General features: G+C 59.4%; 3 protein-coding genes across 6 annotated transcripts; 1 reads left to right on the forward strand and 2 right to left on the reverse strand.

Moving 5' to 3' along the window:
• The first annotated feature begins 9745 nt into the window (after positions 1–9745).
• On the forward strand, positions 9746–14689 carry KAT5 (lysine acetyltransferase 5). 4 transcript variants are annotated; one of them, XM_029061238.2, is made up of 14 exons: positions 9746–9810; positions 9916–9982; positions 10151–10219; positions 10389–10525; positions 10943–11098; positions 11293–11367; positions 11604–11678; positions 11785–12033; positions 12145–12234; positions 12326–12466; positions 12582–12675; positions 13667–13826; positions 13927–14008; positions 14122–14689. In XM_029061238.2, the coding sequence occupies exons 1-14, from the start codon at positions 9799–9801 to the stop codon at positions 14254–14256; spliced, it is 1542 nt and encodes a 513-aa protein (XP_028917071.1). In that variant the 5' UTR covers positions 9746–9798; the 3' UTR covers positions 14257–14689. The 4 variants fall into 4 exon arrangements, with proteins under 4 accessions (XP_028917071.1, XP_028917074.1, XP_028917070.1 ...); XM_029061241.2 differs by lacking the exon at positions 10943–11098; XM_029061237.1 differs by having other exon boundaries at positions 9784–9982.
• Positions 14690–14753: 64 nt separating this feature from the next.
• Positions 14754–16941, reverse strand: RNASEH2C (ribonuclease H2 subunit C). The gene is made up of 4 exons (XM_029061242.2): positions 16580–16941; positions 15719–15831; positions 15092–15211; positions 14754–14862 (listed from the first exon to the last, which is right to left on the reverse strand). The coding sequence occupies exons 1-4, from the start codon at positions 16782–16784 to the stop codon at positions 14830–14832; spliced, it is 471 nt and encodes a 156-aa protein (XP_028917075.1). The 5' UTR covers positions 16785–16941; the 3' UTR covers positions 14754–14829.
• A 2989-nt stretch (positions 16942–19930) lies between these two features.
• On the reverse strand, positions 19931–22913 carry AP5B1 (adaptor related protein complex 5 subunit beta 1). Its single transcript, XM_007656055.3, has 2 exons — positions 22541–22913; positions 19931–22425 (listed from the first exon to the last, which is right to left on the reverse strand). Exons 1-2 carry the CDS (start codon positions 22688–22690, stop codon positions 20020–20022), a joined length of 2556 nt encoding a protein of 851 aa, XP_007654245.2. The 5' UTR covers positions 22691–22913; the 3' UTR covers positions 19931–20019.
• Between the last annotated feature and the right edge of the window lie 245 nt (positions 22914–23158).

Raw genomic sequence — 23158 nt, forward strand, 5'->3', positions numbered from 1 at the left:
CGGATCTTGGTGATGTTGTGAAGGTGAGACCGACCGACCCCACTGTCCCAAGTGGGGCTCACAGTCTCAATCCCCATTTTACAGATGAGGGAACTGAGGCCCAAAGAAGTGAAGCATCTTGCTTGTCACACAGCAGACAAGTGGCAGAACTGGAATTAGAACCCACGACATTCCGACACCCAGGCTCCTGCTGGACTCACTACGCTTCTCCACAGAACTGCGGGGCTGGGGCGGGGTGGGGGGCATGAAAAAAGGTGCAAATCCAAGTGCAAGAGCTTAGTTAAGAGTCTAGTATATGCCAGGCACTGTACTAAACACTGGGGTAGATACAGAATCATCAGTTTGGACACAGTCCCTGTCCTATATGTGTGCAGAGCTTGGGAGAATACTACACAACAGAGATGGTAGACACATTCCCCGTCCTCAACAAGCTTACGGTCTAGTGTGGAGGCAGATATTCAAATAAATTGCGGATGTGGACGTAAGTGCTTTGGGGTGAAAAAGGGGACAGATGGAAGTGCATGGACGACAAAAGAGCGAGGGAGTACGGGAAATGAGGGCTTATTCAGGGAAGGCCTCTTGGAGGAGATGAGATTTTAATCCGGTTTTGAAGGTGGGGAGAGTGGTGGCCTGTCGGATATGACAGATGGTCGCTCTCCCTACCACTTTTTCTGTGAGCCCCATGTGGAGCAGGGACCATGTCCAACTTGAAGAGCTTATATCCACCCCAGGGCTTACAGCAGCGCTTGACGAATAGTGAGTGCTTAAAAAACACCACAAGTATTATGAAAGGGATGGGGGTTCCAGGTCAGAGGCCGATTGCGGGAGGGGGTCGCCGGCAAGCTAGACGAGATCGAGATACAGTGAGAAAGTTAGGGAGATGACAGAATGTGGGTGGGAAGATGAGGAGTTCTGTTTTAGACCTATTACGTTTGAAATGTGAATGGGCTGTCCAAATAGAAATTTCCTGAAGACAGGAGGTCACGCGGCACCACACAGAAAGAGACAGATCCGAACTGGGGACGATTTGGGAATCATCTGCATGGTGATGGTAGTTGAAGCCGTGGGAGCAAATGAATTCTCCAAGGGAGTGGTCGGAGATGCAGCGTGGCTCAGTGGAAAGAGCACGGGCTTTGGAGTCAGGGCTCATGAGTTCGAATCCCAGCTCTGCCACTTGTCGGCTGTGTGACTGTGGGCAAGTCACTTAACTTCTCCGTGCCTCAGTTCCCTCATCTGTAAAATGGGGATTAAGACTGTGAGCCCCACGTGGGACAACCTGATTCCCCTATGTCTACCCCAGCGCTTAGAACAGTGCTCGGCACATAGTAAGCACTTAACAAATACCAACATTATTATTATGTTGAATGGAGAATAGAAGGGGACCCAGAACTGAGCCTTGGGGGACCCCCTCAGTTAGGGGATGGGAGGCAGAGGAGGAGCCCGGGAAGGAGACTGAAAATGAGTGGCCAGAGAGGTAAGAGGAGAACCAGGAGAGGACACTCAGTGAAGCCAAGATTAGATAATGCTTCCAGGACAAATGGTGAGGGGGCTGGTCCACGGTGATGAAGGTAGCTGAGAGGTTGAGGAGGATTAGGATGGAATAAAGGCCATTGGATTTGGCAAGGAGGCGCTCACTGGTGACCTTAGAGATGGCAGTTTCCGTGGGATGAGGAGGACACAAGCCAGATTGGAGAGACTTGGAGGACAGGATATGGAGGGAAGACAACTCGCTTAAGGAGTTTGGAGAGGAATGGTAGGAGGGAGATGGGTGATAGCTGAGGGAGCCGTGAGGTCAAGGAGGGTTTTTTTTTTTTAGGATAGTGGAGACTTGAGGAGGTTTCAAAGCCATGTGGAAGAAACCACTGGAAAGTGAATGGCTGAAGATGGTGGTCGGGGAGGGAAGAAGAGAAGGGAGCATGTGTTTTGTTAAGGTGCAAAGGGATGGGGTCGGAGGCAGAGATAGAGAGGGTAGAATTCGAGAGGATGTGGGAGATCTCCTCTTGAGATATTGCTGGGAAAGATGAGAGATTCAAAGAAGGAGCAGGATGGGGAGGGACTGGGGAGGAACCAGGGAGATTTTAGGGTGATCACATCTGATGCTTTCAATTTTCTCAGTGAAGTCTGTGGCCAGGTCATTAGGGTCAAGAGCTGGGAAGGGGGAGGGGAGCAGGGTGTTTGAGAAGGAAGTTAAATCTCTCTTGAACAGGGATCATGCCTGGCAACTCCATTGTACTTTCCCAACGCTTAGTACAGGTGTTCTGCACACAGTAAGCAGTTGATAAATACCACTGAGTGACTTATGTCGCCAAGCTCCTTCCAGACTTTGGGACTTTTTCCCTGTCTCCCACTCCCCCTCCTACCCCTTTCCCACTGCCCCACCTCCATTCTGCCATCTCCAAGGAAACAGCAAACACAGAAGTGCCCAAGTATAGAGCCCTGGCACCTGCCCCGGACAAATTTAGCCCTGGCCTCTGGCAGGATTTATTACTGGCTGGTTTTCACAGCACTAGGCTTGACACAGGGCTCTCCACAGTGGTAGTGACACAGACACCATCTCTCTGCTGTCTAGGGACTTGCCAGTGAGTAGCACCATGGTCTAATGGAAAGAGCACGGTACTGGGAGTCAGAAGATCTAATAATAATTTTAGTATTTGATAAGTACTTACTATGGGCCGAGCATAGTGTGGGGTAGATACAGAATAAATCAGGTCAGACACAGTTCCTGTCCCATACTTACAATCTAAGTGAGAGATTGTAGGTCTCGAAGGAAGTATGTATCTAAGTAAGGGACTTGCATTCATTCAATCATATTTATTGAGCACTTACTGTGTGCAAAGCCCTGTACTAAGTGCTTAGCACTGTACTAGCGCCTGGAATCCCCATTTTCCAAATGAGGAAACTGAGGTACGGAGAAGCTAAGCAACTTGGCCCTGGTCATTCAGCAGTCAAGTGGTCGAGCTGGCATTAGAACTCGGGTCTTCTGACTCCCAGGCCCACTTTTCACTAGCCGATAATAATAATAATAAATTTTGGTATTTGTTAAGCGCTTACTATGTGCCAAGCACTGTTCTAAGCGCTGGGGTAGATACAAGGTAATGAGGTTGTCCCACGTGGGGCTCACAGTCTTAATCCCCATTTTCCAGATGAGGTAACTGAGGCACAGAGAAGTTAAGTGACTTGCCCAAAGTCACACAGCTGATTAGTGGCAGAGCCAGAATTAGGACCCCTGACTCCCAAGCCCGAATTCTTTCCACTGAGCCACGCTGCTGCTTCTCTGGGTTCTTCTACATCCCGGATCCATTACATGGCTGTTGTGTGACCTTGAGCAAGCCACTTAACTTCTCTGGGCTGCAGTTTCCTCATTTGGAAAATGGAGATTATCAATCAATTGTATTTACTGAGTGCTCACTATGTGCAGAGCACTGAACTAAGCACTTGGGAAAGTACAAAGCAACGGAGTTGGTAGACATGTTGGTAGACAGTCTAGAGGGGGAGATGGTCATGAATATAAATAAATAAGTTACGGGTGCTGTGGGACCGAGGGAGAGGCGAATAAAATGTGGAGATCCAAGTGCCAGAGCAGCGCAAAAGGGCGTGGGTGAAGAAAAAATTAGGGCTTAGTCAGGGAAGACATTTTGGAGGAGAAGGGCCTTCAATAAGGCTTTGAAGGAGGGAAGAGCGATCATCTGTCAGATACGAGGAGGGAGGTTCCAGGCCAGAGGCATGACATCAATCAATCAATCAATCATATTTATCGAGTGTTTACTATATGCAGAGCAGTGTACTAAGCGCTTTGGAGAGTACACGATAACAATATAACAGACCCATTCCCTACCCACAAAGAGCTTACAGTCTAGAGGAGGAGACAGACATTAATACAAATGCAAAAAATTACAGATATATGCCCAGGTGCTGTGGGGCTAGGAGGGGGTCTGAGTAAAGGGAGCGAGTCGGGATGATGCAGAAGGGAGTGGAAGAAGAGGAAATGAGGGCTCAGTCAAGAAAGGTGTCTTGGAGGAGACGGGACTTCAAATAAGACTTTGAAGGGGGAGCGAATAATTGTTTGTTGGATGTTGAGAGGGAGGTCATTCCAGACAAGAGACAGGAAATGAGCGAGAGGTCGGCGGCGAGATTTATGAGGTCGAGGTACAGTGAGAAAGTTGGCATTGGAGGAGTGATGGGTGCGGGCTGGGCTGTAGTAGGAGGGTAGCCAGGTGAGGTGGGAGGAGGACAAGATGATTGAGGACTTTAAAACCATTGGTGAGGAGTTTCTGTCTGATGCAAGAACTGGAGGTTCTTGAGGAGTGGGGCAACATGAACTGAACATTTCTGTAGAAAACTGATCAGGGCAGCAGTTGGACTGGGTCCAACTTGATTATTTATATTAATATCTGTCTCCCCCCGCTCTAGACCTGTAAGCTCGTTGTGGGGAGGGAATGTCTTATTGTTATATTGTACTCTCCCAAGTGCTTAGTACAGTGGTCTGCACATAGTAAGTGCTCAATAAATACGACTGAATGAAAATGCACATGGGAGGAAAAAGAGCCTGGAGAAATAGAGCAAATAGCAGAAAATGTAAACACTTGAATAAAATCAATATGGGCAGAAGTGCTTGGGTGTGCTTTGGGTTTTTGTTTTTTGCTTTTTTGAATGGTATCTGTTAAGTGCTTACTATGTGCCAGCCACTGTACAGTGCAGTGGACAGAACCCAGTCCTGGAAGTCAAGTCATGGGTTCTAAATCCTGGCTCCGCCTCTTGTCTGCTGTGTGACCTTGGGCAAGTCACTTAACTTCTCAGTGCCTCAGTTACCTCATCTGTAAAATGGGGATAAGAGGGTGAGCCTCATGTGGGACAGGGACTGTGTCCGACCTGATTAATTCGTATCTACCCCTAGCACTTAGAACAGGGCTTGGCTCATAGTTAGTGCTTAACAAATACCATAAATATTATTAATAAACAGACACAGATTCCCCATCCACAACAAGCTTACATTGTAGAAGGGGAAACAGACATTAATCGTGGAGGTGCCCCAAAAATACTGTCAGGAGGACACGATTTGGGGACGAAATGTTAATTGGGGATATCTTCATGGAGGAGGTGGACTTTTAGGAAAGTTTTGAAGATGTGGAGCGATGGGGTCCGAAGGATTTGAACGGGGAGGAAATTCACAGCAAGAAAGGCAACAGAGAGGCAAGGGGAAGCAAAGTAGTAAAAATTGTATTTATTAAGAGCTTACTTTGTGCAGAGCATTGTACTATTGGGAAAGAGTATGCTGGGGCAGGAATTAGACACAGACTCTGTCCCTTTTTTTCATTAGTATTTGTTAAGTGCTTACCTTGTGCCAGGCACTGAACTAAACACTGGGGTAGACCCAAGCTAATCAGGTTGAACACAGTCCATGTCCCACATGGGACTCACGGTCTTAATCCCCATTTTACAGATGAGGTAATTGAGGCCCAGAGAAATGAAGTGACTTGCTCAAGGTCATATAGCAGACAAGAGATGGAGCTGGGCTTAGAATCCAGGTCCTTCTGAATCCCGGGCCCATGCTCTATCCAATAGGCCATGCTGCTCTCCTCGAAGGGTTCATAATTTATGAGTAGATGTGCTTTAAGAGGACTGAAGAGTGAGGACTAGAGTATGTTGAAGAAGAGGCTGGATAATGAGAACAGAGCTGAAGAAGTGCCTTAAAGCCTATGTAGGTCACAAGTTGATGATTCCCAAATCTGCCTCTCCAGCCCTGACCTCTCTCCTTCTCTGCAGCCTCATATTTCCTCCTGCCTTCAGGACAGCTTTCTTGGATGTCCTACCAATACCTCAAACTTCACGTGTCCAAAACAGAACTCCTCATCTTCCCACCCAAACCCTGTCCTCTCCATCACTAAAGACAACGCCACCATCCTCCCTGTCTCACAAGACTTTAATACTACCCTTGACTCACCTTTCTCAGTCAACCCAACTATTCATTTGGCCACCAAATCTGTCAGGTCCACCTTCGTAACAGCTAAAATCTACTTTTCTCTCCATCTAAAATGCTGCTAGGCTGATCCAAGCACGTATCATATGATGCCTTGATAACTACATCAGCCTCCTCACTGACCTCCCTGCCTCCTCTCTCACCCTACTCCAGTCCATACTTCACTCTGAGCAGCGTGGCTCAGTGGAAAGAGCCCGGGCTCGGGAGTCAGAGATCATGGGTTCGAATCTCGGCTCTGCCTCTTGTCAGCTGTGTGACTGTGGGCAAGTCACTTAACTTCTCTGGGCCTCAGTTACCTCACCTGTAAAATGTGGATTAACTGTGAGCCTCACGTGGGACAACCTGATTACCCTGAATCTACCCCAGCGCTTAGAACAGTGCTCTGCATAGAGTAAGCGCTTAACAAATACCAACAATTATTATTATTATTATTATTGCCCAAATCATTTTTCTAAAAAAATGTTGAGTCACTCATTCGTAGTTATTGAGAACTTGTGCATTTATTGAGCGATCGGGAGAGTACAACACAACAATATAACAGACATATTCCCTGCCCTCAGTGAACTTGCATTCTCGGCCCCTCATCACTTATATCCATATCTGTAAAGTGTTTACATTAATGTTTATCTCCCACTCTAGTCTGAACGCTCATTGTGGGCAGGGAATGTGTCTGTTATTTTGTTGTATTGTAACTCTCCCAAGATCTTACTACAGTGCCACGCACATGGTAAGTGCTCAATAAATGACTCACTGAGTTACAGTCTGGAGTCCATTTCTCCCTACTCCATAAGACCCTCCAGTGGTTATCCATCTACCTCTGCATCAGACAGAAACTCCTCCTCACCACTGGCTTTAACGCTCTCAATCAGCTTGCTCCCTCCTACCTTACCTCCCTGATTTCATTTTACTCGTTCATTCATTCAATTGTATTTATTGAGCTTTTACTGTGTACAGAGCAAATTTCCTACTACAATCCAGCCTGCATACTTTGCTCCTCTAATGCCAATCTGTTCAATGTACCACTATCCCATTTATGTTGCTGCCTACCCCTCACCCATGTCCTGCCTTTGGGCCTGCCTGTTCCCCTGGGGACAGCCACCCTGCCTCGTGCTGACCCCCACCCCCACAGGGGCAAAAGCCATTGAGTACCTCCTGGAGACCAGAATGCAATACAGATGTAATACAGATGGACATATTTGTAATTTATTTGTATTGATGGGAAATACCATGGCCTAGTGGATAGAGCATGGGCTTGTCATTCAGAAAGTCACGAGTTTATTTATTTAATAGTATTTATTGAGCGCTTACTATGTGCAGAGCACTGTATTAAGCGCTTGGAATGAACAAGTCGACAACAGATACAGTCCCTGCCGTTTGACGGGCTTACAGTCTAATTCTAATCCCAGTGCTGCCACTTGTCTGCTGTGTGACCCTGGGCAGGTCACTTCACTTCTCTGACCTTCAGTCTCCTCCTCTGTAAAATGGGGATTGAGACGGTGAGCCCCACATGGGACAGGGGCTGCGTCCAAGCCAATTTGCTCGTATCCATCCCAGCGCTTAGTACTGTGCCTGACACATAGTAAATGCTTAACAAATTCATTCATTCACTCATTCATTCAATAGTATTTATTGAGCGCTTACTATGTGCAGAGCACTAAACTAAGCACTTGGAATATACAATTCGGCAACAGATAGAGACAATCCCTGCCCAATGACGGGCTCACAGTCTAATCGGGGGAGACGGATGGACAAAAACAGGACAATACAATCATGATGTCCGTCTCTCCTTCTAGGTTGTAAGCTCCTTGTGGGCAGAGAATGTAACCGTTTATTGTTCTATTGTACCCTCCCAAGCAGTTTAATACAGCGCTGTGCACAGAATAAGCACTCAATAAATACAATTAATTGAATGAATGAATGAAACGATTGGGAGAGTACAAGAACAGAGTTTGTCACAAAGTGCTTAGAATCTAGGGGATTTTAAGCTGGGAGGTGGGCCTTCGGGGCAGCAAAGGAGCCCGGGAAATGGGTCGAAGAGGCCCGGGGATATGGGCCAAGGCTCGGTGGAAAGAGCCCAGGCTTAGGAGTCAGAGGTCATGGGTTCTAATCCAGGCTCCGCCACCTGTCAGCTCTGTGACTTTGGGCAAGTCACTTAACTTCTCGGGGCCGCAGTTCCCTCATCTGTAAAATGGGGATTGATAAGAATAATATTGATGGCATTTGTTAAGCGCTTACTATGTGCCACGCACAGTTCTAAGCACTGGAACAGATACAAGGTTATCAGGTTGTCCCACTTGAGGCTCAGTCTCTCGATCCCCATTTTACAGATGAGGACACTGAGGCCCAGAGAAGTGACTTGCCCAGGGTCACAGAGCAGAGAAGCAGCAGAGCCGAGATTAGAACCCATGACCTCTGACTCCCAAGCCCGGGCTCTTTCCACTGCGCCATGCTGCTTCAAGACTGTGAGCCTCACATGGGACAACCTCATTACCCTGTATCTCCCTCAGTGCTTGGAACAGTGCTCGGCACATAGTAAGCGCTTAAGAAATACCAACATTATTAAGAGAAGCAGCGTAGCTTAGCAGAAAGAGCCCGGGCTTGGGAGTCAGAGGTTGTGAATTCTAATTGCAGCTCCGCCACTTGTCAGCTGTGTGACGACTTTGGGCAAGTCACTTCACTTCTCTGGCCCTCAGTTCCCTCATCTGTAAAATGTGGATGAAGACTGTGAGCCCCATGTGAGACAACCTCATTACCCTGTATAATAAATAATAATAGTGTTGGTATTTCTTAAGCGCTTACTATGTGCCGAGCACTGTTCTAAGCACTGGGGGAGATACAGGGTAATTAAGTTGTCCCACGTGAGGCTCACAGTCTTGAAGCAGTGTGCCTCGGCGGTAAGAGCCTGGACTTGGGAGTCTGAGGTTGTGGGTTCTAATCTCGGTTCCCCTCAGATGAGGTCACTGAGGCCCAGAGAAGTGAAGTGACTGCCCCAAGGTCACAGAGCTGACAGGTGGCGGGGACGGGATTAAGAATAATAATGTTGGTATTTGTTAAGCGCTTACTATGTGCAGAGCACTGTTCTAAGCGTTGGGGGAGATACAGGGTCATCAGATTGACCCACGTGAGCCTCCCAGTCGTCATCCCCATTTGACAGATGAGGTAACTGAGCCCCAGAGAAGTGACTTGCCCAGGGTCACCTAGCTGACAAGTGGCAGAGCCGGGATTGGAACCCATGACCTCTGACTCCCAAGCCCGGGCTCTTTCCACTGAGCCACGAACCCACGACCTTCGGACTCCTAAGCCCGCAGCGCTTAGAACAATGCTCGACACCTAGTCAGCGCTTAAGAAATACCAACACTATGATGACGATGATGATGGCAGAGCGCCCGGCCGCCAGGCAACCAACAATCGCCTGAGGTGACGGGGGCCGGACCGGCGGCCACGTGACGGGGGCCCGGCGGCACGTGACGGGGGCCCAGAGGCACGTGACGGGGGGCGGGCGGCACGTGACGGAGCCCCGCTCTCCGCCAATGAAGGGCGGCGGGGTGACGCAGGCGCCTGTCCCGTCTCGAGGCCGGGAGTCCGGCGCGCTCCCGTCACGTGACGCCCCTGCCCCCCCCATCCGGGGGGGGGGAACCTCTCCTCCCCTCCGCGCGCACGCGCGCCAGACCCGCCTCCAGGGCCCGGCGCGCGAGGCCCCGCCGGGGGGCGGGGGGGAGGGGAGGCGGCCGCCGCCGTAGCCGCCGCCGCCGCCGTAGCCGCGGCCCGGAAGTGACCTAGCCACCGGGGCCGGAAGCCGCGGCGGGAGGGAGGGAGGGAAGATGGCGGAGGTGGTGAGTCGGGTGCCCGGGGCGGGGCGGGGGGACCCGCGGGGGAGGGAGGGAGGGAGGTCCGCCGCCCCTCCCGGCATCGACCCCGGCGCCGCGGTGTCTCCTCAGGGGGAGGTGATCGAAGGCTGCCGCCTGCCCGTGCTGCGGCGGAACCAAGACAACGAGGACGAGTGGCGTGAGTGACGTCAGGGGCGGGGCGGGGCGGGGCGGGGGGAGGGCGGGGAGGGGAGGGGGCGGGGCTCGGGGCCGAGCAGGGCGGGGGGGTCCTCGCCCCCGCCCCCGCCCCCGGCCCGGTCCCTCGGCCGGTCCCTCAGCCCGCCGCCGCCGCCTCTCCCCCCCGCAGCCTTGGCCGAGATCCTCAGCGTCAAAGACATCAGTGGCCGGAAGCTCTTCTACGTTCATTACATCGACTGTGAGTGCTAACTAGGTGGCCGGGGCCGGGGCCGGGGCCGGGGCGGGGGGCGGGGGGCGGGGGCGGAGGACGAGAGGAGGTGAGGAAGAGCGGCCGAGGCGGGGGGACGGAGAGGCCCCAGGAGGAGGTGTCAGGGTGGAGCCTCTCCCCTCCATCCTCCCGCCCGCAGTCAACAAGCGCCTGGACGAGTGGGTGACCCACGACCGGCTGGACCTGAAGAAGATCCAGTTCCCCAAGAAGGAGGCCAAGACCCCCACCAAGAATGGGCTCCCCGGCTCCCGGCCCGGCTCCCCCGAGAGGGAGGTGGTGAGTCGCCAGGCCGAGACATCACCTCCCAGGAGGCCAAGCCAGAGCCGCTCCCTCCCCGGCCCCGGCCCCGGCCCGGTGGCCCCCGCTCCCTGGGCCGCCCCGGCTCCCTGGGCCGCCCCCGTGCAGGCTGGGGGGGAAGGGGGCGGGGCGGTGGGTGCCAGGTGAGCGGGTCTCTGGAGGCAGGTGGGGGTTGGGGAACTTGGGGGCCCCAGCCGGCATGCTCGGGGGAGGGCCCGAGGGAGCTGGGAGGGCGGCGGGCTCAGCGGTTGAGTGCGGGGCGGCGCGGGGTCTTTCCCGTCCCCTCCCTCCCTCCCGCCCCCTTCCCTCTCCTCCCCTCCCTTCCCCTTCCGGTCCGGTCCCGGTCCCGGTCCCGTCGCCTCCGGTCAGAGGAAGACCTTGCCTCTGTCTCGGCAGCCGGCCTCGGCCCAAGCCAGTGGGAAGACCCTGCCCATCCCGGTGCAGATCACGTTGCGCTTCAACCTGCCCAAGGAGCGAGAGGCCCTCCCCGGCACCGAGCCCGACCAGCCCCTCTCCTCCAGCTCCTGCCTCCAGACCAACCACCGCTCCACGGTAGCCCGGCCCCGGCCCGGCCCTCCGGCCCGACCCTCGGGCCGCAAAAGCCCTGGCCTTGCTCTTGCTCCCGCGCCTGCCCTTCCTTCTCCAGCTCTGTGGTGCCTCCTGTACCCCTCAGACCCCCTCCCGCCCTTGGGGCTCCAGGTCCCGCTCCCAGCCGGCCTCTCTCATGCTCTTCTCCATCCATCTAGAAGCGGAAGGTGGAAGTGGTTTCCCCAGCCACCCCTGTTCCCAGCGAGACGGCCCCCGCCTCCGTCTTCCCCCAGGTAGGCGTGGGCCCTCGGGGCCGGGAGTCAGGCCCCCCGGCTGGCCGCTCCCGCCTCCGCCGGCCCGTCTCCCTCGGGCTCGGCTCCCTCCGTCCTTCCCTCTGTTCCTCTCTCCATCCGTCCATCCATCCATCCATCCATCCATCCATCCATCCATCCATCCATCCATCCAACCGTCCAACCGTCCCATCCGTCCCTTCCCTCCGTCCGTCCCTTCCTCGCTCTCTCCCTCCCAGAACGGATCAGCTCGCCGGGCTGCGGCCGCCCAGCCGGGGCGCAAGAGAAAGTCCAACTGCTTGGGCACCGACGAGGTGCGTGGGGAGGGTGAGGGTGAGGGTGAGGTGGGGGCCGGAGGGGAGCCCGCGAGGGGGCCGCCCGGCCGCTGACTGCCCCCCGCTCTGCGCCCGCCTGGGGCAGGACTCCCAGGACAGCTCGGACGGGATCCCGTCGGCCCCCCGCATGACGGGCAGCCTGGTGTCGGACCGGAGCCACGACGACATCGTCACGCGCATGAAGAACATCGAGTGCATCGAGCTGGGCCGCCACCGCCTCAAACCCTGGTACTTCTCGCCGTACCCGCAGGAGCTGACCGCCCTGCCCGTGCTCTATCTCTGCGAGTTCTGCCTCAAGTACGGCAAGAGCCTCAAGTGTCTGCAGCGCCACCTGGTAAGGGGCCAGGGGTCCGTCCGGCTGACCGGGGCGGGTGGGGGACCACCTCCCTCCCTCCCTACCCCTTCCCTGCAGCCTTCCACCCCTCATCTCTCCCTTCCCCCTCAGACCAAGTGTGACCTACGCCATCCCCCCGGCAACGAGATCTACCGCAAGGGCACCATCTCCTTCTTCGAGATCGACGGTCGGAAGAACAAGGCCAGCGGGGGAAGGGGTCCGGGAGCGGGCCGGGACGGGGGGGAGGCCGACGGGCCGCGGGAGGCTGACCGACCTTCCCCTCCGATTTCAGAGTTACTCCCAGAACCTGTGTCTCCTGGCCAAGTGTTTCCTGGACCACAAAACCCTGTACTACGACACCGACCCCTTCCTCTTCTACGTCATGACCGAGTATGACTGCAAAGGCTTCCACATCGTCGGCTACTTCTCCAAGGTGCGCCCTCCCCGCCCCACACGCACCACCCTCCATCGGTAGCGACCTCTACCCCTTCTAGACAGACACACCCACCGGCCCTAGCCCCCTACCCCTCCCTCATTCTCCCCTCTAGGAGAAGGAGTCGACAGAGGACTACAACGTAGCCTGCATCCTGACCTTACCCCCCTATCAGCGTCGCGGCTACGGCAAACTGCTCATCGAGTTCAGTGAGTGTCAGGGCCGGGGAGGGTGAGCGGAAGGACGGGCGGACGGACGGGGCTCCGAGACTCACAAGAGTGAGGCGGGAATAGAACTTGTCTCCTTCATGCCGGCACCACAAGCCGGCTCCCCTGGCTCTTCCTACTGACGGCCCCCTCAGTCCCTGGGATCTATGGAGGGCTTACTGTGTGCAGGGCATAGTAGTAGCGAGCGGTTGGAAGGGTCTGATACAACGGGTGGGAGAGACGGACGTTATAATTAGTTCCAGAGAGGGAAGAGGGCAGAGGGTAAGGCTATAGACCTAAGTGCCGGGGGCAAGGGAATCTAAGGGCTTATGGGGTCCAGACCCAAGTGTGGAGACGACACAGGAGGGAGGGCAAATGTGGTAGGCGAGGGCTCAGTCAGGGAAAGTCTGTTGGGGGAAGAGATGATTTTAGATAGGTGGGTTCGCCAACCGCCCGGCCCCGGCCCCGACCCCTCCAATCACCAGGCTGGGATCATGGGCTGGGCAGCCCCCCCCGACCCCCCACCTCTCCCCACCCTCCGTTGTGCCCTGAGACTCCCTCGGCCTCTCCCGGGCCGGGCCCGGTTCGTAACCAGGCACGTGAGCAAGTCGGAAGGATGGCGGTGGTCCCGTGCTCCTCCGGGTGGGTCTGGGAGCCAGGGAGGTCGAGCTCCCTCCCTGCCCCGCTAACCCTCACAGCTTCCTAGATGGGGTTCTCTGGCCTGGAGACTCGGGTGCGCACGTGACCGGGGGCGGGGCAAGACCTGTGACGTCCTCCCTGGCCCGGGCCTCGCTCCTCTCTCCCCCCCACCCCCCCCCACCCACCTGAGGGCCCAGGGGCAGTTGGTCCAGCCAGGCTCCTTGTCTCTGGGCCTCGGCCGGAGAGGAGGCGCCTGCTTTGCTCCGAGCTCAGTGGATGGCGGGAAAGGAGAGGTGAGGTCGGCGGGTGATGGCGCCTCGCCAAGCGGCTCAAGGCCCTCTCTGTCCCTGCCCAGGCTACGAACTGTCCAAGGTGGAGGGCAAGACGGGGACCCCGGAGAAGCCGCTCTCCGACCTGGGCCTGCTGTCCTACCGCAGCTACTGGTCCCAGACCATCCTGGAGATCCTAATGGGCCTCAAGTCGGAGAGTGGGGAGCGGCCCCAGATCACCATCAAGTAAGCGCCTCCTCCCCCCCCACCCCCCGCCTCCCCTTCCTGCGGGGTTGGGGGCAGACCCGAGGCGGAGAGTCCCCTGACCTCTGCCTCACCCCAACAGCGAGATCAGTGAAATCACCAGCATCAAGAAAGAGGACGTCATCTCCACCCTGCAGTACCTCAACCTCATCAACTACTACAAGGTGAGTGGATGGGGGACCTGGGTAGGGGTCCCGCGGGCACCCCCCCGCCCCCCAACGCCCGCCTGGGTCCCCGCCCCTCCCTCCCCGACCCTGGTTTGACTGTCGCCCGGCAGGGCCAATACATCCTGACGCTGTCGGAGGACATCGTGGACGGGCACGAGCGAGCCATGCTCAAGCGCCTCCTGCGCATCGACTCCAAGTGTCTGCACTTCACGCCCAAAGACTGGAGCAAGCGGGGAAAGTGGTGACCGCCCACCCCCTTCCCCAGCCGTGGGCCGGGTCCCCCTCGCCCCCACCGCTGGAACTCTGGGCCGGTCTGCCCCTGCCAGGAGCCCAAGGTGCAAGGGGAGAGCCGGGTAGGGGCTGAGGGCCCCGCTGGTGCGTGACACCCCCCCGCCCCGATACCTTCCTTCCCCCTGAGAAGTCTGCTGAGCCACTTGGGCCCAATGAGGACTGAAGGGGGGTGGGGGGCTTCTGGAGCACTCTGACAGTGGCGGAGGGAGCAAGCGTTGGAGTGCTATGTACAGTGTGGGGGGTGGGCGGGAGGGCTGTGTACAGTGGGCCGGGGAGAGGGTGTACAGTCGTGTTTTGTAAAGTGGAAGCTGGGGGTCGGAGACGGGGAAGCGGCCCTGGCCCGTCTGCTTCACCTGCAATAAAACCGTCCTTTCAGGCGGGCTGAGGCGGGCGTTTCTTCTTACTGTGAGGGGGAGCCGGGCCGCGTCATTCCAAGCTACGGGCTCAAGCGGGTTATCCGCAAAGTCTTTTATTGGGGAGGCGGGGGTGGGGGCAGGCAGGCAGGCTTCAGCGGGACTCCTGCGGCTTCACTGCTCGGCTTCGTCCACTGCCGCGTGAATCTGAAACGAGGGGCCCGGACCGACTGGTGCTTAGTGCCTCCACGGACCCCAGCCCGGGTAGGGAGAGGCCGACCTCTCCCGCTGGGATCCCTGGGGCCCGACCAAGCTCCCACAGCTGGCGGGGCCAGTGGGATCAGAGAAGAGGTGAGATGCAGGCCTTAGTGGGGCTCGGCCCTCCCTCTTCCCCTATGCCCACCCCCTCCCCCAAACTGGGCCCCCCCTTACTGACCGCGGCGGCCAGGCCGGGCCAGACCAGGGCTCCGTGGATGCCGGCGTCGGGGCCGGGGGCCGTCTCCAGCCCCCACGCCGTAAAGCTGCTGAAGGCGGTCGTCGCTCGGACAGTTCGCTCCTAGGGAGGAAGGTGGGGAGAGACCCGGGAGTTGGGGGATGAGACAGGGAAGGGTCACCTGCCAACCCGAGCCCATCTACTAATAATAATGGTGGTGTTTAAGCGCTTACTTTAGGCCAAGCACTGTGGCCTACGGGCTCACAGTCATCATCCCTATTTTACAGATGAGGTCACTGAGGCACAGAGAAGTGACTCGCTCAAAGTCACCCAGCCGATCGTCTAGACTGCGAGCAGGGCAGGGATTGTCTCCATCATCTGTTGCCAAATTGGACATTCCAAGTGCTGAGTACAGTGCTCGGCACATAGTAAGCGCTCAATAAATACTACTGAATAAGGGGCAGGGGGGGATAATAATGGTGGTATCGGTTCATTCAATAGTATTTATTGAGCGCTTACTTTGTGCAGAGCACTGTGCTAAGCGCTTGGATTTGTTGTGACGCCCCCAGCCCGTGCTCTTTCCACTAAGGCACGCTGGTTGTGCGGTGCGGCCCCTTGCCCCGGCCTCACCTCCTCCTGGTCTAGCGGCCTCTCGGGCTCCTGCAGCACCAGCCCCACATAGCCGGGGGGCAGCCGGACCTCTTCTCCCCGCAGACTGCGGCCTCTGAAGGACACCACCGGCCCTGGAGACGGAAATAATGTTGGTATTTGTTAAGCGCTTACTGTAATGATGTTGGTATTTGTTAAGCGCTTACTATGTGCAGAGCACTGTTCTAAGCGCTGGGGTAGACACAGGGGAATCAGGTCGTCCCACGTGGGGCTCCCAGTCTTCATCCCCATTTTAATTAATTAATTAATGTTGGTATTTGTTAAGCGCTTACTATGTGCAGAGCACTGTTCTAAGCGCTGGGGTAGACACAGGGGAATCAGGTTGTCCCACGTGGGGCTCACAGTCTTAATCCCCATTTTACAGATGAGGGAACTGAGGCACAGAGAAGTTAAGTGACTTGCCCACAGTCACACAGCTGACAAGTGGCAGAGCTGGGATTCGAACTCATGAGCCCTGACTCCAAAGCCCGTGCTCTTTCCACTGCGCCACGCTGCTTCTCTAGTGCAGAGCACTGTTTTAAGCGCCGGGGGGGATACAGGGTCATCGGGTTGTCCCACGGGAGGCTCACAGGATTCATCCCCATTTGACAGAGGAGGGAACTGAGGCCCAGAGAAGTGACTCGCCCACCGTCCCACGGCTGACGAGTGGCAGAGTCGGGATTCGAACCCATGACCCCTGACTCCCAAGCCCGGGCTCTTTCCGCTGAGCCTTCCAGCAGGGTGAGGGTGAGGCCGGGCGGGCCGGCACCGCCTCCCATCGGCCCCCGCGGCCCGCCCGGGGGCCCATGGGAGTTGTAGTCCCGCCCGCCTCGTCTCCCCAACCTGAAGGCGTGGGCCGGACGGCCGGGCTGAAGTAGCGGCTGACGGCCGCCGCCCCGTCGTGCCGGATCTCGCAGGGCAGCAGGTGCAGCGCGGTCGGGGGGCTCCCCCCGCCCGCCGCCGCCGCCGCCGCCGCCGCCGCCGCCCGCAGGGAAGCCGGGTCGACGTGGATGGGGCCGGGCACGGCGGAGGCCGCACCGTCAGGCATCGCCGCGCGCCTCTGGAATTGCAGCCCCTCCCCCTCCCCCGCTCAAGCCCCTCGCGCCCCGGGTGGCGGGAAAGGCGCGCGCAAGCCCAGCTCCCCGCGGCCACGCGCCCCCTCGCGCTCCAGGAAGGCGGGAAAGGCGCGCGCGCGCTTGGCCTCACGGGAGTTGTAGTTCCGACTCTTCCCCGCCGCCTCCGGTGAGTGGCAGCCGGGCCCCGCCCCCTCTTTCTTTCTTTCTTCCCGCCCAATGGAGACCGCCGCTGGGCGAGGCCGGGCGACGACGAACCATCGGACACCGCCCCTAAACGAGCCGATCCACCTTTGCGGCAAATGCGGCTTTCTAGGAGTGGGGAGAATTTATTTTTTTTTTTTGGTATTTGTTAAGCGCTTACTATGTGCCGAACACTGTTCTAAGCGCTGGGGGAGATAAAGGGGAATCAGGTTCTTCACTCCGCTGCCCGGCTCGTCTTCCTGCAGAAACGATCTGGGCCTGTCACTCCCCTTCTTAAACAACTCCAGTGGTTGCCTATCGACCTCCGCTCCAAACATAAACTCCTCACTCTAGGCTTCAAGGCTCTCCATCACCTTGCCCCTTCCTACCTCTCCTCCCTTCTCTCTTTCTACCATCCTCCCTGCACGCTCCGCTCCTCCGCCACCCACCTCCTCGCCGTCCCTCGGTCTCGCCCGTCCCGCCGTCGACCCCCGGGTCACGTCCTCCCGCGGTCCCGGAACGCCCTCCCTCCTCACCTCCGCCAAACTGATTCTCTTCCCCTCTTCAAAACCCTACTTAAAACTCACCTCCTCCAAGAGGCCTTCCGAGACTGAGCTCCTCTTCTCCCTCTACCACCCCCCCCTTCACCTCTCCGCAGCTTAACCCTCTTTTCCCCCCATCTCCCTCTGCCCCTCCCCCTCTCCCTTGCCATCCCCTCAGCACTGTACTCGTCCGCTCAACTGTATATATTTATTACCCTATTTATTTTGTTAATCAAATGTACATCGCCTCGATTCTATTTAGCTGCCATTGTTTTTACGAGATGTTCTTCCCCTCGACTCTATTTATTGCCATTGTTCTTGTCTGTCCGTCTCCCCCGATTAGACCGTAAACCCGTCAAATGGCAGGGACTCTCTATCTGTTGCCGACTTGTTCATTCCAAGCGCTTAGTACAGTGCTCTGCACATAGTAAGCGCTCAATAAACACTATTGAATGAAAGGTTGTCCCACGTGGGGCTCACAGTCCTCACCCCCATTTTACAGATGAGGGAACTGAGGCACCGAGAAGTGAAGTGACTTGCCCAAAGTCACACAGCTGATAAGTGGCCGAGCCGGGATTCGAACCCATGACCTCTGACTCCAAAGCCCGTGCTCTTTCCACTGAGCCTCGCTGAGAATTTGGGGGCGTCTCCTCCAAGAGGCCCTCTCTGATTAAACCCTCACTGCGTCCACCCCGCACGGGGCTGTAGACCCCTTGAGTACTCCAGCCTCCCAACCTTTCTGTACGTAATAGCCTTATAATAACGATGGTATTTGTTAAGAACTTCGTATGTGCCTCCAGGACGTCTCTACCTAGATGTCTGCCCGCCACCTAAAACTCAACATGTCCAAAACTGAGCTCCTCCTCCCTCCCAAGCCCTGTCCTCTCCCAGACTTCCCTATCACCGTGGATGGTACCACCATCCTTCCCGTCTCTCAGGCCCGCAACCTCGGTGTCATCTTTGACTGGTTTCTATCGTTCACCCCACGATCCGATCCGTCACCCAAACCTGCTGGTCTCACCTTTTATTGTTACAGGCTCTTATAATATCCCGGCTGGATTATTGTATCAGCCTTCTCGCTGATCTCCCTTCCTCCACTCTCTCCCCACTCCAGTAATCTATTCTTCACTCCACTGCCCGGCTCATCTTCCTGCAGAAACATTCTGGGCCTGTCACTCCCCTTCTTAAAAACCTCCAGTGGCTGCCTATCGACCTCCGCACGAAACAAAAACTTCTCACTCTAGGCTTTGAGGCTCTCCATCACCTTGCCCCCTCCTACCTCTCCTCCCTTCTCTCTTTCCACCGCCCACCCCGCACACTCCGCTCCTCTACCGCCCACCTCCTCACCATCCCCCGTTCTTGCCTATCCCGCTGTCGACCCCCGGGCCACATCCTCTCACTGCCTGCCCTGGAATGCCTTCCCTCCTCACCTCTGCCAAACTCTCTTCCCCTCTTCAAAACCCTACTTAGAGCTCACCTCCTCCAAGAGGCCTTCCCAGACTGAGCTTCCTTTTCCCTCTGCTCTCCCTCAACTCCCCCTTCACCTCCCCTCAGCTAAGCCCTCTTTTCCCCCCTTTCCCTCTGCTCCTCCCCCTCAGCACTGTGCTCAACCACTCAATTGTATATATTTTCATTACCCTATTTTGTTAATGAGATGTACATCACCTTGATTCTGTTTATTGCTATTGTTTTAATGAGATGTTCATCCCCTTGATTCTATTTATTGCTATTGTTTTTGTCTGTCTCCCCGGATTAGATTGTAAGCGCCTCAGTGGGCAGGGACTGTCTCTATCTGTTGCCGATTTGTCCATTCCAAGCGCTTAGTACAGTGCTCTGCACCTAGTAAGCCCTCAATAAATCCTATTGAATTAATGAATGTGTCCAGCACTCTTCTAAACTCTACAATTTCCCCCATCCGCAATTTATTTTTAAGGTCCGGTTGCCCCTGTAGGCTGTAAGCTCCGTGTGGGAAGGGGACGCGTCTGCTAATTCTGATGGATTGTACTCTCCCCAGTGCTTAGTACGTAGTAAGCGCCCGGTAAATGCTATTGATTGAGATCCTCTGAGGCCAGGGTGTTCTGCCCTGTCCCCTGGAGGGGCTCCAAGCAAATAGCGCTTAACCAATACCCTAATTACTAAAGTGGGTTTCTTCTCCCACCGCTGTCCAGACCAGGAAAGTGGTTTTATGTTGCCCCATCTGGGGGTACAGGATCCCATGGGGTGGCAGCTCAGAGCAGACTAAGTGCGGGTCTCCTGGAGGTAGAGGGAAGGGGCGAGCTGTGGGTGGGCTGGTCCAACTCCCAGCTCCCTTCCCTCCGGGTAACGCGAAAAAGTTTCAGTCTCTCAAGACTCCGATCGACAGCTTTATGACTCCAGAGGAAGTGTACAGCGGGGACTGTCCGGAGGCCCGGCCCTGCCCTCCCCTCCGCGGTGACACCCGGCCCCGGCCGGCCCGGAGACGAGGCCCGGACGCCGGCCCCGGCGTTTAGGCGGCCGCCGCCAGGCCCCGCAGGTACTCGCCGGCGTGGGGGAGGAGGCCCCAGTCGTCCGTCCTCAGAGCCACCCGCGCCCCGGTCCTCCCGGCCCCCTCCACCCGTAGGAGCAGCCGGGAGGCGGGAGGTAGGCGGACGGCCACGAGGAAGCAGCTGGGGGGCGTGGCCGCCACCACGAAGGGCCCCAGGTGCTCGGCCACGAAGCCCTCCAGCTCCGCAGGCCCCACGGGCCACCACACGCGGCTCTCCGCCCCCTCGGGCAGGCACGAGGCCCAGAGCCGCTCGAAGAGGGCGGCGCGAGCCTCCGGCGGCGCGGGCGGGGCAAAGGGCAGGAAGAGGTCGGCGAAGGCCACGTGCACCGGGGGGAGGGGAGCGTGGCAGGTGAGGCCGGCGGGAGTGGCGTACAGGGCGCTGACCTCCAGGCGGGCGGGGTAGGGCCGGCGGGGCCGCAGGGCGAGGAGCAGCGGCGGGGAGGGGGCTCCCGGGCGCAGGTGCGGGAGGTGCACGGGGGCCAGGGGTTCGAGGTGCGGCTCCAGGACCCGGAAGCGCAACTCCAGGGCGTAGACGGGCTCCAGGGCCTCCACGCGGAGGCGCAGCCGCGACGCCTCCGGGCCGGGGTCCCCCGGCGCGGCGCGGCTCAGCCGCAGGGGGGCCCGCACCTCTTCCCGCACCGTCAGCGCCGCGGCGAAGCCCGCGCTCTCGGCCGCCAGCGAGGAGCGGAGCGTGGGGGCGCGGGGCGAGGGGCCCAGGGCCGCCCCCGCCTTGGGCCCGGCCAGGTGGGTCAGCAGGCTGTAGTAGAGGCGGGCCCGGTCCCGCCCGTCGGGGTCCCCCAGGGAGCGGGCCAGCTCCCGCAGCAGGTCGGCCAGGCCCGAGCCGGCGGCCCCGCCGGCCCGCAGCAGGGCCCGGCCCACCCTTAGCAGGGCCTGCTCCCGGCCCCAGTCGCCCCCCGGCCCCGCGGCCTGGCGCAGGAAGGCCAAGGTGGGGCCCGGGGGGTGGCTCCCCGCCACCCGCGCCAGGATCCGCAGGTGCCAGCGCAGGGCGCCGGGCCCGCCGGGCCCCTCCATGGCCGCCCGCTGCAGCGCCGCCCCCAGCGGGCCCGCCAGGGCCTCCCCGGCCTGGTCCAGCAGGTCCACGAAGTGGGGGGCCAGGGAGGGCCGGGCACGGTAGAGCGAGGCCAGCCCCCCGCTCAGCTCCCCCAGGAGTCGCGGGCGGGCGGAGAAGCGGCGGGCCACCAGGCAGGTGGCCCGGAAGCAGAGGGCGGCGGTGGCCCGGGCTGCCCGGGGCTGGGCCGCGGCCCTCCTCAGGCCGGCCAGCAGCCCCGTCAGGTAGCCCAGCGTCCGCCCGCCGGCCCCCAGGCCCCCCTCGTCCCCGGCCTCCTCTAGGCAGAGCAGGCAGAGCAGGCCCAGGCGGGCCAGCAGGGCGGGGGGCTCCTGCAGCAGGCTGGGGAAGAGGCCGGCGGCCAGGCGCGGGGTGAGGAGCACCGGGGCGGCCTCCTCCCCCGCGGGGCCCAGCGGCCGGTTCTCGGGGAAGTGCAGGAGGCAGTGCAGGTGGAAGAGGCGGGCGGGCGGGGGCAGGGACGGGTGCTGGGCGGCGGCCACCAGCCTGCGCAGCAGCAGGGCCTCGTCCTGGCCGGTGAACAGGGCCTCCCCGAAGGCGGCCTTGAGGCCCAGGACGGCGTGCAGGAGGCAGGCGCGGCCGGTGCCCAGCAGCCGCACCAGCTGGGGCTTGAAGAGGGCCGGGGGCTGCCCGCGCGTCCGGCGCAGCGTTTGGCACAGCAGCCCCAGCAGGGCGGCCTGCGCGGGCGCCGTCAGCAGGTAGGAGGCGTCCAGCAGCTGGACCAGGGCGGCGCGCAGCTCCTTGGCGTCCTCGGGGGCGGCCGCGCCCCGCGCCGGCGACCGGTCCCGGCCCCCCGGCCGGGCCCCCGCCTCCTCGGCGGCGCCCCCCGGGGTTGGGCCCTCCGCCCCAACGCCCCCCGCCCGCAGCGCGTTGCGCAGGGCCAGGCCGTAGAGCAGGCTGAACGCCTGCAGCAGGCCGGCGGACTCGCGGCCCTGCAGGGCCCGCAGCAGCCCCAGCCGCCCGGCCAGCAGCCCGGGCCGGCAGCTCTCCAGCTCCCGCAGACACTCGCAGGCCGTCGCCCGCAAGGCGCGCCGCTCGGGGCCGCCCTCGGCCAGCCGCAGCAGCAGGGCCAGCAGGCGGCCCGACGCCCCCGAGTCCGGGCCCAGGGCGTCCCCGGACACCAGGACGGTGGTGACGGCCATCAGCAGGGGCCGCCGCAGGGCCGAGGCCCGGCCGGGCAGGAGGGGCAGCAAGTCCAGCAGCGCCGCGGCCGCTCGTTCGGCCGCCGGCCGGTCGGGCCACAGCTGGGTCGGGTACTCGAGCGTCAGGGCCAGCAGCGAGGCCTGCAAGAGAAGCGGGCGGTCAGGGGGCAGGGGGCGGGGGGCGGGGGGCCGGGGGCCGGGGGCGGGGGGCCGGGGGCGGGGGGCCGGGGCGAGGGCCCGGGCCCGGCCCCGTTACCTTGGTCTGCTCGCTCAGCCGCTCGCTCCGCAGGTCCCGCAGCAGGTTGGCGGCGAGGCTCTCCCCCGCGGGGCCCGCCAGGAAGGCCGCGGGGCTGGTCCGGAAGGCCGCCAGCTGCTGGGCCCAGCTCTCCCCGCTCCGAGGAGCCATGGCCGGGGGGCTCCGGGGAGGGAGGCCGGCGGAATTCACAGAGCCCTGGGGGGAGGAGGAAGACGCCTCGATAGAAGGAGTGGGGAGGGAAAACTCGGGACTGCAGGGTGGGGCTGGGAACACCCGCCCCCGCTCCACCGAGAAACCTTCAAGGGTCACGGGCCCGACCCCAGCTGACGCCGCCGGTCCTCCCGCCCGCCTGCCTTCTTGCTCCCCCGACTTCCCGCCAGAGGGAGCCCGCGCCGCACCTCTCGGCCCCCGGCGGCCTGCCGCTTCCCCCGACGGCCCGCCAGAGGGAGCCCGCGGCCGCTCTTTCGGCCCCCGGCGGCCTGCCGCTTCCCCCGACGGCCCGCCAGAGGGAGCCCGCGGCCGCTCCCTCGGCCCCCGCCGTTCTCCCTGCTTCCCCGGCGGCCCACTAGAGGGAGCCCACCGCTGCTCCTGCCGACGTCCTGCCCAGTTCCCCGCTTT

The sequence above is a fragment of the Ornithorhynchus anatinus genome, chromosome 3 (genome assembly GCF_004115215.2).
Source record: "Ornithorhynchus anatinus isolate Pmale09 chromosome 3, mOrnAna1.pri.v4, whole genome shotgun sequence".
Taxonomy (NCBI): domain Eukaryota; kingdom Metazoa; phylum Chordata; class Mammalia; order Monotremata; family Ornithorhynchidae; genus Ornithorhynchus; species Ornithorhynchus anatinus.